Source organism: Carcharhinus amblyrhynchos, unplaced genomic scaffold (genome assembly GCF_965287045.1).
Source record: "Carcharhinus amblyrhynchos unplaced genomic scaffold, sCarAmb.v2.hapA chromosome_1121, whole genome shotgun sequence".
Lineage (NCBI taxonomy): Eukaryota > Metazoa > Chordata > Chondrichthyes > Carcharhiniformes > Carcharhinidae > Carcharhinus > Carcharhinus amblyrhynchos.
The window spans coordinates 1-17,177 of NW_027650861.1; the positions used below are offsets into that span (position 1 = coordinate 1).

At 50.0% G+C, this 17,177-nt stretch overlaps 1 protein-coding gene across 2 annotated transcripts in view; it reads left to right on the top strand.

Moving 5' to 3' along the window:
* Nucleotides 1–4,031: 4,031 nt before the first annotated feature.
* The window catches only part of LOC145340537 (uncharacterized), a 31,192-nt gene continuing 18,046 nt past the window's right edge, over nt 4,032–17,177 (top strand). For both annotated transcript variants that reach the window (XM_080185006.1, XM_080185008.1), the window contains exons 1-3: nt 4,032–4,589; nt 7,026–7,223; nt 8,851–8,916. In XM_080185006.1, the coding sequence (XP_080041132.1) occupies nt 8,877–8,916 (40 nt within the window). In that variant the 5' untranslated portion in view covers nt 4,032–4,589; nt 7,026–7,223; nt 8,851–8,876. The remainder of the gene's footprint in view (nt 4,590–7,025; nt 7,224–8,850; nt 8,917–17,177) is intronic.

Sequence of the window (17,177 nt, forward strand, 5' to 3'; positions counted from 1 at the left end):
CAGTATTCCAAGTGTGGCCTTACCAATGTCTTGTACAACTTCAACAAGACGTCCCAACTCCTGTATTCAATGTTCTGACTGATGAAACCAAGCATGCTGAATGCCTTCTTCACCACTCTGTCCACCTGTGACTCCACTTTCAAGGAGCTTTGAACATGTACCCCTAGATCTCTTTGTTCTGTAACTCTCCCCAACACCCTACCATTAACTGAGTAAGTCCTGCCCTGGTTCAATTTATCAAAATACATCACCTCGCATTTATCTAAATTAAACTCCATCTGCCATTCATCAGCCCACTGTCCCAATTGATCAAGGTCCTGTTGCAATTGGAGATAACTTTCTTCACTGTCCACTCTGCCACCAATCTTGGTGTCATCTGCAAACTTACTAACCATGCTTCCTATATTCTCATCCAAATCATTAATGTAAATGACAAATAACAGTGGGCCCAGCACTGATCCCTGAGGCACACTGCTGGTCGCAGGCCTCCAGTTTGAAAAACAACTCTCTACAACCACCCTCTGGCTTCTATCAAGAAGCCAATTTTGTATCCATTTAGATACCTCACCCTGGATCCTGTGAGACTTAATCTTATGCAACAACCTACCATGTGGTACCTTGTCAAAGGCTTTGCTGTGTTCTCAGTCGGGGTGTGTTCTCGCTCAGTGGGGCTGCATTCTCACAGAGGAATCTGTGTTCTCGCTCGGAGGGCTGCGTGTTCTTACTCGGGGGGGTTGCGTGTTCTCACTCGGGGGTTGCGTGTTCTCACTCGGGGGTTGCGTGTTCTCACTCGGGGGTTGCGTGTTCTCACTCGGGGGGTTGCGTGTTCTCACTCGGGGGTTGCGTGTTCTCACTCGGGGGGCGTGTTCTCACTCGGGGGGTTGCGTGTTCTCACTCGGGGGGGCGTGTTCTCACTTGGGTTGCGTGTTCTCACTCGGGGGGGCGTGTTCTCACTCAGGGGGGGCGTGTTCTCACTCAGGGGGGGTGTGTTCTCACTCAGGGAGGCGTGTTCTCACTCAGGGAGGCGTGTTCTCACTCAGGGGGGGCGTGTTCTCACTCAGGGGGGGCGTGTTCTCACTCAGGGAGGCGTGTTCTCACTCAGTTTTTGCGTCCTTGCCAGTGCTCTCAGTCATTCCGACAGTGCAGCAGGATGCAACAAGAAGCTGGAACCCCCTTTGAAGCCATAGGTTCAGGTCAGTTCACCTCTGAGTGCAGCCAGTCAGGGATGGTTGGGTTTTACAGTGACTGCCAAGTCTGTGCCATTGCCTTCATGTGATGGTATGTGGATGTCTGACAGAGGTGCGGGGCTCACAGCTGTCTGTCCCTCTGGCTGACACAGTGAAAGAATGTTTGCTGAATAGCTGCTTCAGACAGTGGAAACTGACACCAAGCCGGGAAGAGAGAGGGAGGCAGAGAAAAAAATAGAGAGTTAGAGTCAAACAGAGCGATGGGAAGAGAAAGGGGAAGAAAATAAGGGAGAGAGAGCAGCAAAGAGAGTGTGAAACCGAGAAGGAAACCAGTCAAGTTTGAATGAAAGAGAGAGACAGAGAGAGAGATGGGGAGACAGAGTGAGCGTTGTGGGTCCAGTGATGGGGGATGATCTGAGAACGGCCTGCCAGTTTCGTCTGAAGGAGTTAATTGTCTGGTTTCAATGTTCGGCAAATTCTACTTTCAGTTTCATTTTTGTTCATGAACAGGATCACCCAGGAAACAGAAAGGGGAGGGGAGGGGAAAGGGGAATGGGAGAAAGTGGAATGGTGGGGGGGGAGGGGAGGGAAATGTGGGGGAGGGGAGGGAAATGGGGGGGAAGGAAAGGGAAATGTGGGGGAGGGGAGGGAAATGGGGGGGAAGGGAAGGGAAATGTGGGGGAGGGGAGGGAAATGGGGGGGAGGGGAGGGAAATGGGGGCAGGGAGGGGAGGAAAATGGGGGGGAAGGGAAGGGAAATGGGGGGAGGGGAGGGAAATGGGGGGAGGGGAGGGAAATGGGGGCAGGGAGGGAACAGCAGAGGGGAGGGGGGAGGGGGGAGGGCATTTTTGTTCATGAACAGGATCACCCAGAAAACCGGCAGGGGAATGGGGGGAGGGGAGGGAGGGGTGAGGGGAGGAGGGGGAAGGGAGGGAGGGGAGGGGGGAAGAGGGAGGGAGGGGAGGGGGGAGGGGGGAAGAGGGAGGGGGGAGGGGGGAAGAGGGAGGGGGGGGAAGAGGGAGGGGAGGGAGGGAGGAGAGGGAGGGGGGAGGCTCGAAGGGCTGGATGGCCTGCTCCTGCTCCTATTTCTTATGTTATGTTCTTATGAGGGGAAGAGGGAAGGGAGGGAGGTGGGAGGGGGGGTGAGGGGGAAGCGGGAGGGGGGGTGAGGGGGAAGCGGGAGGGGGGGTGAGGGGGAAGAGGGAGGAGGGTTTGAGGGGGAGGGGGAGGGAGGGTGAGGGGGAGGGGGAGGGAGGGGGAGGAGGAGGGGGGAGGGAGGGGGAGGAGGAGGGGGGAGGGAGGAGGAGGAGGGGGGAGGGAGGGAGGAGGAGGAGGGGGGAGGGAGGGGGAGGAGGAGGGAAGGGAGGGAGGGGGGGAGGCGGGAAGGGAGGGTGGGGGAGGAGGGAAGGGAGGGAGGGGGAGGTGGAGGGAGGGAGAGGGAGGAGGAGGGAGGGGAGGAGGGAGGGGGGAGGGGGAGGGAGGAGGGAAGGGAGGGAGGGGGAGGGAGGAGGGAGGGGGAGGGAGGAGGGAGGAGGGAGGGGAGGAGGGGGGACGGGGAGGGAGAGGGAGGAGGAGAGAGGGGGAGGGAGGAGGAGAGGGGGGGAGGGGGAGGGAAATGGGGGAGGAGGAGTGGGGGGGAGGGGGAGGGAAATGGGGGAGGGGGAGGGAATGGAGAGGAAGGGAAAGGAGGAGAGGGGAGGAAAAATGGAGGAGAGATGAGGTGGAGGAAGAGGGTAAGAAGAGATGGGGAGGGAAGGGGGAGGGGAGCAGGGGGAGGAGATGTCGGGGGGAGGAGGACTGGAGGGGGATGAGTGGGGTGCAGGGTGGGGGAGGTGAGGGGAGGGGGGAGGAGGAGAGGGGGAGGGAGAGAAGGGGGAGGGAGGAGGTGGGGAAGGGAGAGGTGGGAAAGAGGAGGAGAAGGGAGGAGGGGGAGAGAATGCAGGGGTAGGGAGGGGAATTCAAAGGGAGGAGGGGATGAAGGGCAAAGGATGTTGTTCCCGTGTAACAGGCTTGAGGGGCTGAATGGTCTCCTCCTGTTCCTGTGTAATGGTCAGAGGTACGGACAGGAGGTTCTGTGGTCGTGACAGAGACTCTCGGATGGTTTGTTGCCTCCCGGGTGCCAGGGTCAAGGATGTCTCTGATCGTGTGCACAGCATTCTGAAGTGAGAGTCATGGTACACGTCGGTACCAATGACGTAGGAAGGAAGAGTGAGGAGATCCTGAAGAGAGAGTATAGAGCTTGGTCAGAAGTTAAAAACCAGGACCCCAAGGGTAGTAATCTCAGGATTGCTACTTGTGCCACGTGCCAGTGAGGGTAAGAGTAGGATGCTCGGGCAGATGAACACGTGGCTGAGGAACTGGTGTAGGGGGCAGGATTTCAGATTTCTAGATCATTGGGACCTCTTCTGGGACAGGTGGGACCTGTACAAGAGAGACAGGTTACACCTGAACTATAAGGGAACCAATATACTTGCAGGGAGGTTTATTGGGGAGGGTTTAAACTAGATTTGCAGGGGGATGGGAACCAGAGTGCCAGAGCAGATAGTGGAGTGGGGGTGAAAATAAATGATGTTAATAGTTCATGCAAAATCACAAATAGAAGGATTGTGTGTGGTGGTAATAATCTTCTGAGGTGTGTCTATATCAATACCAGGAGTATTGTGGGGAAGGCAGATGAGCTGAGAGTGTGGATTGACACGTGGAATTATAACATTATAGCCATTAGTGAAACTTGGCTACAGGAGAGGCAGGACTGACAGCTCAATGTTCCAGGATTCCAATGTTTCAGACGTGATAGAGGCAGAGGGATAAAAGGTGAGGGAGTGGCGTTGCTACTCAGGGAAGATGTTGCAGCAGTGCTCAGGCAGGACAGATTAGAGGGCTTGTCCACTGAGGCCATATGGGTGGAGCTGAGAAACAGGAAAGGTATGACCACATTAGTGGGTTGTATTATAGACCACCCAATAGTCAGAGATAATTGGAGGAGCAAATCTGCGTAGAGATAGCAGACAACTGCAGGAAACAAAACGTTGTGATAGTAGGGGATTTTAATTTTCCACATATAGATTGGGACTCCCATACTGTTAAAGGTTTAGATGGGTTGGAGTTTGTAAAGCGTGTTCAAGAAAATTTTCTAAATCAATATATAGAGGTACCAACTAGAGAGGATGCGATATTAGATCTCCTATTAGGAAATGAGTTAGGACAAGTGACGGAAGTGTGTGTAGGGGAACATTTTGGTTCCAGTGATCATAACGCCATTAGTTTCAACTTGATCATGGATTAAGATAGATCTGGTCCTCGGGTTGAGGTTCTAAACTGGAAAAAGGCCAAATTTGAAGAAATGAGAAAGGATCTAAAAAGGTGGATTGGGACAGGCTGTTCTCTGGCAAGGATGTGATTGGTAAGTGGGAGGCCTTCAAAGGAGAAATTTTGAGAGTGCAGAGTTTGTATGTTCCTGTCAGGATTAAAGGCAAAGTAAATAGGAATAAGGAACCTTGGTTCTCGAGGGAGATTGTAACATTGATTAGGAGGAACAGAGAGTTGTATGAAATGTACAAACAACAAGGAACAGGTCAGATGTTCGAGGAGTATAAAAAGTGCAAGAAGCTACTTAAGAGAGAAATCAGGAGGGCTAAAAGAAGACATGAGGTTGCTTTGGCAGACAGAGTGAAGGAAAATCCAAAGAGCTTCTATAGGTATGTTAGGGGCAAAAAGGATAGTGAGGGATAAAATTGGTCCTCTTGAAGACCAGAGTGGTAGACTGTGTATGGAACCAAAAGAGATGGGGGAGATAATAAATGGGTTTTTTGCATCCGTATTTACTGAGGAAATGGACATGGAGTCTACGGAAATAGGGCAAACAGGTAGGGAGGTCATGGAACCTTTACAGATTAAAGAGGAGGAGGTGCTGGCTGTCTTGAGGCAAAACAGTGGATAAATCCCACGGACCTTGAGGGAGGCCAGTGTTGAATTTGCAGGGGCCCTGGCAGACATATTTAAAATGTCAGTATTCACAGGGGGAGATGCCGGATGATTGGAGGGTGGCTCATGTTGTTCTGTTGTTTAAAAAAGGTTCCAAAAGAAATCCGGGAAATTATAGGCCAGTAAGTTTGACGCAGTGGTGGGCAAGTTATTGGAAGGTTGATAAGGGATAGGATCTACAAATATATAGATAGACAGGGACTTACTAGGGAGAGTCAACATGGCTTTGTGCATGGTAGGTCATGTTTGACCAATCTATTAGAGTTTTTTGAGGAGGTTACCAGGAAAGTGGATGAAGGGAAGGCAGTGGATGTTGTCTACCTGGATTTCAGCAAGGCCTTTGATAAGGTCCCTCATGGGAGGTTAGTTAGGAAGGTTCAGTCGCTAGGTATACATGGGGAGGTTGTAAATTGGATTAGACACTGGCTCAATGGAAGAACACAGTAAAAAGTCTGACAACACCAGGTTTTAGTCCAACCTATTTATTTGATACTATACTCACAAGCTGTCAGGGTTAGCCCCTTCGTCAGGTGAATGGAGAGTTCTGGCCTCAGACAGAGCATATAAAGCACAGACAGTTTAGAGATTACTGATTAGAATGCGAATCCTTACACCTAATGGAAGAAGCCAGAGAGTGGTTGTGGAGGATTGCTTCTCTGAGTGGAGACCTGTGACTAGTGGAGCGCCACAGGAATCAGTGCTGGGTTCATTGTTGTTTGTCATCTATATCAATGATCTGGATGATAATGTGGTAAATTGGATCAGCAAATTTGCTGATGATACAAAGATTGGAGGTGTAGTGGACAGTGAGGAAGGTTTTCAAAGCTTGCAGAGGGACTTGGACCAACTAGAAAAATGGGCTGAAAAATGGCAAATGGAATTTAACACAGACAAGTGTGAGGTATTGCACTTTGGAAGGACAAACCAAAGTAGAACGTACAGGGTAAATGGTAGGACTCTGAAGAGTGCAGTTGAACAGTGGGATCTGGGAATACAGGTACAGAATTCCCTAAAAGTGACGTCACAGGTGGAGAGGGTCGTAAAGAGTGCTTTTGGTACATTGGCCTTTATAAATCGGAGTATTGAGTATAAAAGTTGGAGTGTTATGGTGAGGTTATATAAGGCATTGGTGAGGCTGAATTTAGAGTATTGTGTACAGTTTTGGTCACCTAGTTACAGGAAGGATGTAAATAAGCTTGAAAGAGTGCAGAGAAGGTTTACAAGGATGTTGCCGGGACTTGAGAAGCTGAGTTACAGAGAGAGATTGAATAGGTTAGGACTTTATTCCCTGGAGCGTAGAAGAATGAGGGGAGATTTGATAGAGGTGTATAAGATTTTGATGGGTATAGATAGAGTGAATGCAAGCAGGCTTTTTCCACTGAGGCTAGGGGAGAAAAAAAACAGAGGGCATGGGTTAAGGGTGAAAGGAGAAAAGTTTAAAGGGAATATTAGGGGGGGCTTCTTCACACAGAGAGTGATGGGAGTGTGGAATGAGCTGCTGGATAAAGTGGTAAATGCAAGGTCACTTTTAACATTTAAGAAAACCTTGGACAGGTTCATGGATGAGAGGGGTGTGGAGGGATATGGTTCAAGTGCAGGTCAGTGGGACTAGGCAAAAAATGGTTCAGCACAGACAAGAAGGGCCAAAAGGCCTGTTTCTGAGCTGTCATTTTCTATGGTTCGAACAGCTCGAGGAACTGAATGGGGTTTCCTCCTTCTCCTGTGTAACAGACTCGAGGAGCTGAATGGCCTCTCCCTGTTTGTCTATTCCTGTCTCTCGGAATGATTTATCCAGTTGCTGCTCTGTGTGACCCATGGGAAGCCCTTTTTAAACTCAGCCTGTCCCTCCCAGCAGATCTACATCAGAAAGTATTGCAGTGTCTGAGTGGGGAGAAAGATAAAACAGCACTCGACCTCTCTCGGGAACTTGACATACCCAAGAATTCAATCCAACGCAGCCTGTACGAACTCCAGAAACTAGACAAAGTAAAGAAGATTAATGGCAAACACTGGATAGCGTGTGGAGACATAAAAAGTGAAGCCACAACCATTGGTATGTACTCCAGTAAACCTCATTCGCAATTCAATCACATAGACACCAGGCGGACACCGCACTGAGGGAGTGCCGCACTGTCAGAGGGTCAGTGCTGAGGGAGTGCCGCACTGTCAGAGGGTCAGTGCTGAGGGAGTGCCGCACTGTCAGAGGGTCAGTGCTGAGGGAGTGCCGCACTGTCAGAGGGTCAGTGCTGAGGGAGTGCCGCACTGTCAGAGGGTCAGTGCTGAGGGAGTGCCGCACTGTCAGAGGGTCGGTGCTGAGGGAGCACCGCACTGTCAGAGGGTCAGTGCTGAGGGAGCGCCGCACTGTCAGAGGGTCAGTGCTGAGGGAGTGCCGCACTGTCAGAGGGTCGGTGCTGAGGGAGCACCGCACTGTCAGAGGGTCAGTGCTGAGGGAGCGCCGCACTGTCAGAGGGTCAGTGCTGAGGGAGCGCCGCACTGTCAGAGGGTCAGTGCTGAGGGAGCGCCGCACTGTCAGAGGGTCAGTGCTGAGGGAGCGCCGCACTGTCAGAAGGTCAGTGCTGAGGGAGCGCCGCACTGTCAGAGGGTCAGTGCTGAGGGAGCGCCGCACTGTCAGAGGGTCAGTGCTGAGGGAGCGCCGCACTGTCAGAGGGTCAGTGCTGAGGGAGCGCCGCACTGTCGGAGGGTCAGTGCTGAGGGAGCGCCGCACTGTCGGAGGGTCAGTGCTGAGGGAGTGCCGCACTGTCGGAGGGTCAGTGCTGAGGGAGTGCCGCACTGTCGGAGGGTCAGTGCTGAGGGAGCGCCGTACTGTGGGAGGGCCGGCGCTGTGGGAGGGTCGGCGCTGTGGGAGGGCCGGCGCTGTGGGAGGGCCGGCGCTGTGGGAGGTTATCCACTGGTACCAATAATAGGAAGGCAGGTTATTATTTGAATGGGTGTAAATTGAGAGAGGCAGATACTCAGCAAGACCTTGGAGTCCTCGAGCATCAGTCACTGAAAGTAAGTGCGCAGGTACAGCAGGCAGTAAAGAAGGGAAATGGTATGTAGGCCTTTATAATGAAGGAGTTGAGTTTAGAAGTGGGATGTTTTGCTGTAATTATCTCGGACATTGTTGAGGCCACACAAAGAGCAAAGAACAACACAGCACAGGAAACAGGCCCTTCAGCACTACAAGCCTTTGACACCATTTTAACATTCAGTGAGTGCTTCACCTGCAGTATTGTGTGCAGTTTTGATCTCCTTATCTGAGAAACACGGAAACTTATAAAATTCTGACAGCGTTAGAGAGGATAGATTCAGAAAGAATGTTCCCGATGGTGGGGGGAGTCCAGAACTAGGGGTCAGAGTTTGAGGATAAGGGGTAAACCTTTTAGAACTGAGGTGAGGAGAAATTTCTTCACCCAGAGGGTGGGGAATGTGTGGAATTCACTCACACTGAAAGTAGTTGAGGCCAAAACGTTGTGAGATTTCAAGAAGAAATTAGATTTCACTCTTGGGGCTAAAGGGATTGAGGGATATTGGGGGGGAGGGGGATCAGGATATTGAATTTGATGATCAGCCATGATCAAAATGAACAGCAGAGCAGGTTGGAAGGGCCAAATGGCCTCCTCCTGCTTCTAGTTTCTGTGTTACCCTCTTACTGAAGATTCCCTTCTCTTTATCGTCAGGTCCCTCACTGGTCCCATACAACAGCATGGACAGTCACCTGGTGCGTTGCAATCAGCCTGTACTCGGTAAGTATCTTCCTGGCATGGGTTCCATACAGATCCTGGCAATTCCTCCACATCCTTGCTCTCGCCCCCACAGACAGTCTGAGCTCGTCACTCTGTATTAGCTGATACGTTTTACAGAATCTCCTGTTGTGACCTGTAGCTGTTAGACCTCATGGCCTGAGAGCCTTCACTGATCTACCTGGCCTGGAGTGTGGGAGCAGGGGACAATGTCACAACATGTCCCCTCTCAGTCCCAGAGAAAACACTCCCAGCCTCTCTCCCCACTCTCTGTCCCAGAGAAAACAATCCCAGCCTCTCTCCCCCCTCAGCCCTCTCTGTCCCAGAGAAAACAATCCCAGCCTCTCTCCCCCCTCTCTCTGTCCCAGAGAAAACACTCCCAGCCTCTCTCCCCACTCTCTGTCCCAGAGAAAACACTCCCAGCCTCTCTCCCCACTCTCTGTCCCAGAGAAAACACTCCCAGCCTCTCTCCCCACTCTCTGTCCCAGAGAAAACACTCCCAGCCTCTCTCCCCCTCAGCCCTCTCTGTCCCAGAGAAAACAATCCCAGCCTCTCTCCCCCCACAGCCCTCTCTGCCCCAGAGAGGGAGAGAGCGAGGAGGTATGGTAGTGTGGGGTGGGAGTGGAGGGGGTGAGAAGGTGAGAGGGACGGGTTTAATTTCCCAGGCAAATCTTGGGAAGTGGAGCGAACATCAAAGTGAACAGCAATGGCCAACAAGTTACTATGAACAGGCCAGAGGATTCGGTGGACAAGATGGCAGATGGAATTTGGTGCAGAGATTTATGAAATGAAGCAGGAATTCTGGAATCCTGCTTGTCAGTAATATGGGAATAAAATTCCAAGGGATTGCACTAAACCCTTTAAAAAACACCAGTAAATTACTGACAAAACTACCTTACCCAGGTCTGGAGAGTTAAACACCGCAGGGTAAATGGTGAGGACTGAGAGAAGGTCCATCAGAGATTTACAAAATGAACCCCTAGAATCACAGGAACTTTCAAAAGTGAAACTAGTTAGACCCACACTGGGAGCACCGTGCATAGTTCCGGTCTCCGTATCCCTCGGTTAGACCACACTGGGAGCACCGTGCACAGTTCCAGTCTCCATATCCCTCGGTTAGACCCACACTGGGAGCACCGTGCACAGTTCCAGTCTCTGTATCCCTCGGTTAGACCCACACTGGGAGCACCGTGCATAGTTCTGGTCTCTGTATCCCTCGGTTAGACCCACACTGGGAGCACCGTGCACAGTTCTGGTCTCTGCATCCCTCGGTTAGACCCACACTGGGAGCATCGTGCACAGTTCTGGTCTCTGTATCCCTTGGTTAGACCCACACTGGGAGCACCATGCACAGTTCCAGTCTCCGTATCCCTCGGTTAGACCCACACTGGGAGCACCGTGCACAGTTCCAGTCTCTGTATCCCTCGGTTAGACCCACACTGGGAGCACCGTGCACAGTTCCGGTCTCCCTATCCCCTCGGTTAGACCCACACTGGGAGCACCGTGCACAGTTCCGGTCTCCCTATCCCCTCGGTTAGACCCACACTGGGAGCACTGAGGGCAGATGTGGGGATGGGGCAGAGTGAGTTGATTATAGATGTAGAACAGAACTATTAAGCCCATGGAGTCTGTTGCACCATTCAATGAGATCTGAGGCCTAACTCTCTGTAGCTGCCTTTAGCCCATTTCCCCGAAGACCTTTGCTTTGCAAAAAGTTATTGATTTCAGATTTAAGATGAATAAACTGACTGTGCATCAGCGACACTTTCACCTCTGTGCGTAAAAGTGCTTCCAAACTTCTCGGCTAAATTTTAAACTTGAAACAGTCTGGCCTTAATTTTTTAACTCTGTCTCCTAGTTCCAGAATCACTAACCAGTGGGAATAGTTTATTTTTATATTTGTCCTGTTAGAATCTTCAACACTTTCATCAGATCGCCCTAAACCTTCTCAATTCTACAGAAAACCGGTCTAACTTGTATAATTAAACCCCTGGAGTCCAGGTATCATTCTTGTAAACTTATGCTGCACTGCAGATCAGTTCCGATCACCTCATTATAGGAAGGAGGTGATTGTACTAGAGGGGGTACAGAGGAGATTCACCAGGATGGAGCCTGGGATGGAGCATCTGAGCTGTAAGGAGAGAGGCTGGGATTGTTTTCTCTGGGACAGAGAGGGGGGAGAGAGGCTGGGATTGTTTTCTCTGGGACAGAGAGGGGGGAGAGAGGCTGGGATTGTTTTCTCTGGGACAGAGAGAGGGGAGAGAGGCTGGGATTGTTTTCTCTGGGACAGAGAGGGGGGAGAGAGGCTGGGATTGTTTTCTCTGGGACAGAGAGGGGGGAGAGAGGCTGGGATTGTTTTCTCTGGGACAGAGAGAGGGGAGAGAGGCTGGGATTGTTTTCTCTGGGACAGAGAGAGTGGGGAGAGAGGCTGGGATTGTTTTCTCTGGGACAGAGAGAGGGGAGAGAGGCTGGGATTGTTTTCTCTGGGACAGAGAGAGTGGGGAGAGAGGCTGGGATTGTTTTCTCTGGGACAGAGAGTGGGGAGAGAGGCTGGGATTGTTTTCTCTGGGACAGAGAGGGGGGAGAGAGGCTGGGATTGTTTTCTCTGGGACAGAGAGTGGGGAGAGAGGCTGGGATTGTTTTCTCTGGGACAGAGAGTGGGGAGAGAGGCTGGGATTGTTTTCTCTGGGGCAGAGAGAGGGGAGAGAGGCTGGGATTGTTTTCTCTGGGACAGAGAGGGGGGAGAGAGGCTGGGATTGTTTTCTCTGGGACAGAGAGGGGGGAGAGAGGCTGGGATTGTTTTCTCTGGGACAGAGAGGGGGGAGAGAGGCTGGGATTGTTTTCTCTGGGGCAGAGAGAGGGGAGAGAGGCTGGGATTGTTTTCTCTGGGGCAGAGAGAGGGGAGAGAGGCTGGGATTGTTTTCTCTGGGACAGAGAGGGGGGAGAGAGGCTGGGATTGTTTTCTCTGGGACAGAGAGGGGGGAGAGAGGCTGGGATTGTTTTCTCTGGGACAGAGAGGGGGGAGAGAGGCTGGGATTGTTTTCTCTGGGACAGAGAGGGGGGAGAGAGGCTGGGATTGTTTTCTCTGGGACAGAGAGGGGGGAGAGAGGCTGGGATTGTTTTCTCTGGGACAGAGAGGGCTGAGGGGGGAGATGATTGAGGTGTATAAGATTATGAGGGGTATGGACTGGGTGAGCAGGGAGCAGCTGTTCCCCTGGGTTGAGGGGTCGGTCACGAGGGGGCAGAGTTTTAGGGTGAGGGACAGGAGATTCCGAGGGGATTTGAGAAAAACCTTTTCACTGAGAGGGTGATGGGAATCTGGAATGTGCTGCCTGGGAAGGTAGTGGAAGCTGGAAACCTCACAACCTTTAAAAAGTATTTGGATAAACACTTGAAATATCAAAATATTCGAAGATACGGGACAAGCGCAGAGAAATGGCATTAGCACGACTTTAGGACAAAGAACAGTACAGCATAGGAACAGGCCCTTCGGCCCACCATCTCTGTGCCAATCCCATTGTCCTATCTGGACTAACATAGAACATTACGGCGCAGAACAGGCCCTTCGGCCCACGATGTTGCGCCGACCAGTTAAAAAACAATGACCCTCTAACCTAAACCAAACCCTTTCCATCCATAAACCTATCCACAGATCTCTTAAACGCCCCCAAACTAGGCGCATTTACAACTGCAGCAGGCAGGGCATTCCAATCCCTCACCACCCTCTGGGTAAAGAACCTACCCCTGACATCCGTCCTATAACTACGACCCCTTAATTTAAAGCTATGCCCCCTCGTGCTAGCTTTCTCCATCCGAGGAAAAAGGCTATCACTGTCCACCCTATCCAAACCTCTAATCATCTTATATGTTTCAATAAGGTCACGTCGCAGCCGCCTTCTTTCTAAGGAAAACAACCCCAAATCCCTCAGTCTCTCCTCATAGGACCTCCCCTCCATACCAGGCAACATCCTGGTAAACCTCCTCTGCACCCTCTCCAAAGCCTCCACATCCTTCCTATAATGTGGGGACCAGAACTGCACACAATACTCCAAGTGCGGCCGCACCAGAGTTGTGTACAGTTGCAACATGACGCTGCGGCTCTTAAATTCAATCCCCCTACCAATAAACGCCAAGACACCGTATGCCTTCTTAACAACCTTATCTACTTGATTCCCAACTTTCAGGGATCTATGTACACATACACCAAGATCCCTCTGTTCATCCACACTATTCAGAGTCCTACCGTTAGCCCTATGCTCTACACATCCATTATTCCTACCAAAGTGACTGCCTGTATCCCTCTATTCCCCATTTTGTTCATGTGTCTATCAAGCTAAGTCTTAAATTTGGCTAATGTATCTGCCTCAACCACTTCACTTGGCAGCACATTCCAGGCCTCCTCCACCCTCTGTGTAAAAAAAAACTCCCCCTGCATACCTCCACTGAACCTTTCCCCCCTCATCTTGAACTTGTGCCCCCTTGTAATTGTCATTTCTGCCCTGGGAAAAAGTTTCCAACTGTTCACCCTATCTATACCCCTCATAATCTTATAAAGGTCTATCAAGTTGCCCCTCAGCCTCTGTCTTTCCAGGGAGAACAATCCCAGTTTATTCAATCTCTCCTCATAGCTAATACCCTCCATCCCAGGCAACATCCTGGTAAACCTTTTCTGTACTCTCTCCAAAGCCTTCATGTCCTTCTGGTGGTGTGGAGACCAGAATTGGACACAGTACTCCAAATGTGGCCTAACCAACGTTTTATACAACTGTAACATAATTTACCAACTTTTATACTTGATGCCCCTGCCAATGAAGACAAGCAAGCCATATGCTTTCTTCACCACCTTTTCCACCTGTGCTGCCACTCCTAAGGATCTGTGGACCTGTACTCCCAGATCTCTCTGTGTGTCTTTGGTCCTGATGGTTCTGCCATTTATTTTATAGTTCCCACCTGAATTGGATCTACCAAAATGCATCACCTTGCATTTGTCTGGATTAAATTCCATCTGCCATTTCTCTGCCCATTTTTCCAGCCTATCAATATCCTGGTGTATTCTCTGACAAACTTCATCACTATCCACAACTCCACTAATCTTAGTGTCATCCACAAGCTTACTAATCTGACCAGCTACATTTTCTTCCAATTCATTTATATATATCACAAACAACAGAGGTCCCAGCACTGATCCCTGTGGAACAACAGAAGTTACAGACCTCCATTCAGAAAAACATGCAGCACTGCCAACAAAGAAAATTACAGAAAAAAGGAACAGACCCTTCAGCCCTCCATGCTGTCCGACTGAACTAAAACCCCCTACCCTTCCGGGGACCATATCCCTCTATTCCCATCCTATTCATGGATTTGTTAAGACGCCCCTTAAAACTCACTATCATATCTGCTTCCACTCCCTCCCCCAGCAGCGGGTTCCAGGCACCCACCACCCTCCGTGTAAAAAATCTGCCTCGTACATCTCCTTTAAACCTTGCCCCTCGCACCTTAAACCTGTGCTCCCGAGTAATTGACTCTTCCACCCTGGGAAAAAGCTTCTGACTATCCACTCTGTCCGTGCCTCTCATAATCTTGTAGACTTCTATCAGGTTTCCCCCTCAACCTCCGTCGCTCCAGTGAGAACAAACCAAGTTTCTCCAATCTCTCCTCATAGCTAATGCCCTCCATACCAGGCAACATCCTGGTAAATCTTTTCTGCACTCTCTCCAAAGCCACCACATCCTTCTGGTAGTGTAGCAGCCAGAATTGAACACTATATTCCAAGTGCGGCCTAATTAAGGTTCTATAAAGCTGCAACGTGACTTGTCAATTTTTAAACTCAGTGCCCCGGCCAATGAAGGCAAGCATGCTGTATGCCTTCTTGACTACCTTCTCCACCTGCGTTGCCACTTTCAGTGACCTGTGTACCTGTACACCCAGATCCCTCTGCCTATCAATACTCTTAAGGATTCTTCCATTTACTGTATATTTCCTATCTGTATTAGACCTTCCAAAATGCATTAACCTCACATTTGTCCGGATTAGACTCCGTCTGCCATCTCTCTGCCCAAGTCTCCAACTGATCTATATCCTGCTGTATTCTCTGATGGTCCTCATCGCTGTCCGCAAATCCACCAACCTTTGTGTCATCCGCAAACTTCCTAACCAATCCAGTTACATTTTCCTCCAAATCATTTATATATATTACAAACAGCAAAGGTCTCAGCACTGATCCCTGAGGAACACCACTTGTCACGGCCCTCCATTCAGAAAGGCACCCTTCCACTGCTACCCTCTGTCTTCTTTGACCGAGCCAGTTTTGTATCCACCCTGCCAGCTCACCTCTGATCCCGTGCGACTTCACCTTCTGCACCAGTCTGCCGTGAGGGACCTTGTCAAAGGCCTGACTGAAGTCCATGTAGACAACATCCACTGCCCTACCCTCATCAATCACCTTAGTCAGTTCCTTGAAAAACTCAATCAAGTTAGTGAGACATAACCTCTTCTTCACAAACCCATGTTGCCTTCACTAATACGTCCACTTATTTCCAAGTGAGAGTAAATCCAGTCTTGAAGAATCCTCTCCAATAATTTCCCTACCACTGATGTAAGGCTCACTGGTCTATAATTACCTGGATTATTCTTCTACCCTTCTTAAACAACGAAACAACATTGGCTATTCTCCAGCCTTTTTGGACCTCCCTTGTGGCTAGTGAGGATACAAAGATTTCTCTCAAGGCTCCAGCGATTTCTCCTCTTGCCTCCCTCAGTATTCTGGGGTATATCCTTTCAGGCCCTGGGGACTTATCTCATTTAATACCGCTCCCATTTCCTCTGGCTCTATACATAGATTCCCTCCTCTGTCCCTGAGTGGACCAACCCTCTCCCTGACTACCCTCTTGCTCTTCCTAAACACACTTAACAAATTCCACTCCGTCTAAACCCTGAGCACTATGGCAGTCCCAGTCTGTGTTGGGAAAAGTAAAATCCCCCCCCTGTCATAGGGATACCTCACCCTGGTGTCGAAATGGATACAAAATTAGCTTCTTGACAGAAGCCAGAAGGTGGTTTTAGAGAGTTGTTTTTCAAACTGGAGGCCTGTGACCAGTGGTGTGCCTCAGGGATCAGTGCTGGGTCCACTGTTATTTGTCATTTATAGTAATGATTTGGATGAGAATATAGGGGGCATGGTTAGTAAGTTTACAGATGACACTAAGATTGGTGGCACAGTGGACAGTGAAGAAAGTTATCTCCAATTATAAGGGATCTTGATCAATTGGGCCAGTGGGCTGACAAATGGCAGATGGAGTTTAATTTAGATAAATGTGAGGTGATGCATTTTGGTAGATTGAACCAGAGCAGGACTTACTCAGTTAATGGTAGGGCGTTGGGGAGAGTTACAGATCAAAGAGATCTAGAGGTACATGTTCATAGCTCCTTGAAAGTGGAGTCACAGGTGGACAGAGTGGTGAAGAAGGCATTCAGCATGCTTGGTTTCATCAGTCAGAACATTGAATACAGGAGTTGGGATGTCTTGTTGAAGTTTTACAAAACATTGGTAAGGCCACACTTGGAATACTGTGTACAGTTCTGGTCACCCTATTATAGAAAGGATATTATTAAACTAGAAAGAGTGCAGAAAAGATTTACTAGGATGCTACCAGGACTTGATGGATTGAGTTATAAGGAGAGGCTGGATAGACTGGGACTTTTTTCTCTGGAGCGTAGGAGGCTGAGGGGTGATCTTATAGAGGTCTATAAAATAATGAGGGGCACAGATCAGCTAGATAGTCAATATCTTTTCCCAAAGGTAGGGGAGTCTAAAACTAGAGGGCACAGGTTTAAGCTGAGAGGGGAGAGATACAAAAGTGTCCAGAGGGGCAATTTTTTCACACAGAGGGTGGTGAGTGCCTGGAACAAGCTGCCAGAGGCAGTAGTAGAGGCGGGTACAATTTTATCTTTTAAAAAACATTCAGACAGTTACATGGGTACGATGGGTATAGAGGGATATGGGACAAATGTGGGCAATTGGGATTAGCTTAGGGGTTTTATAAAAAAGGGCGCATGGACAAGTTGGGCCAAAGGGCCTGTTTCCATGCTATAAACCTCTATGACAGGCCTATTACTCCTGCAAGTCTCCTCAATCTCCCTGCATATTTGTTCTTCTAATTCCCATTGGCTATTTGGGGGTGTACAGTACGATCCCAATAAGGTCACCCTCCCCTTCTTACTTCTTCGTTCCACCCACAAAGTCTTGCTGGATGATCCTTCCGTTA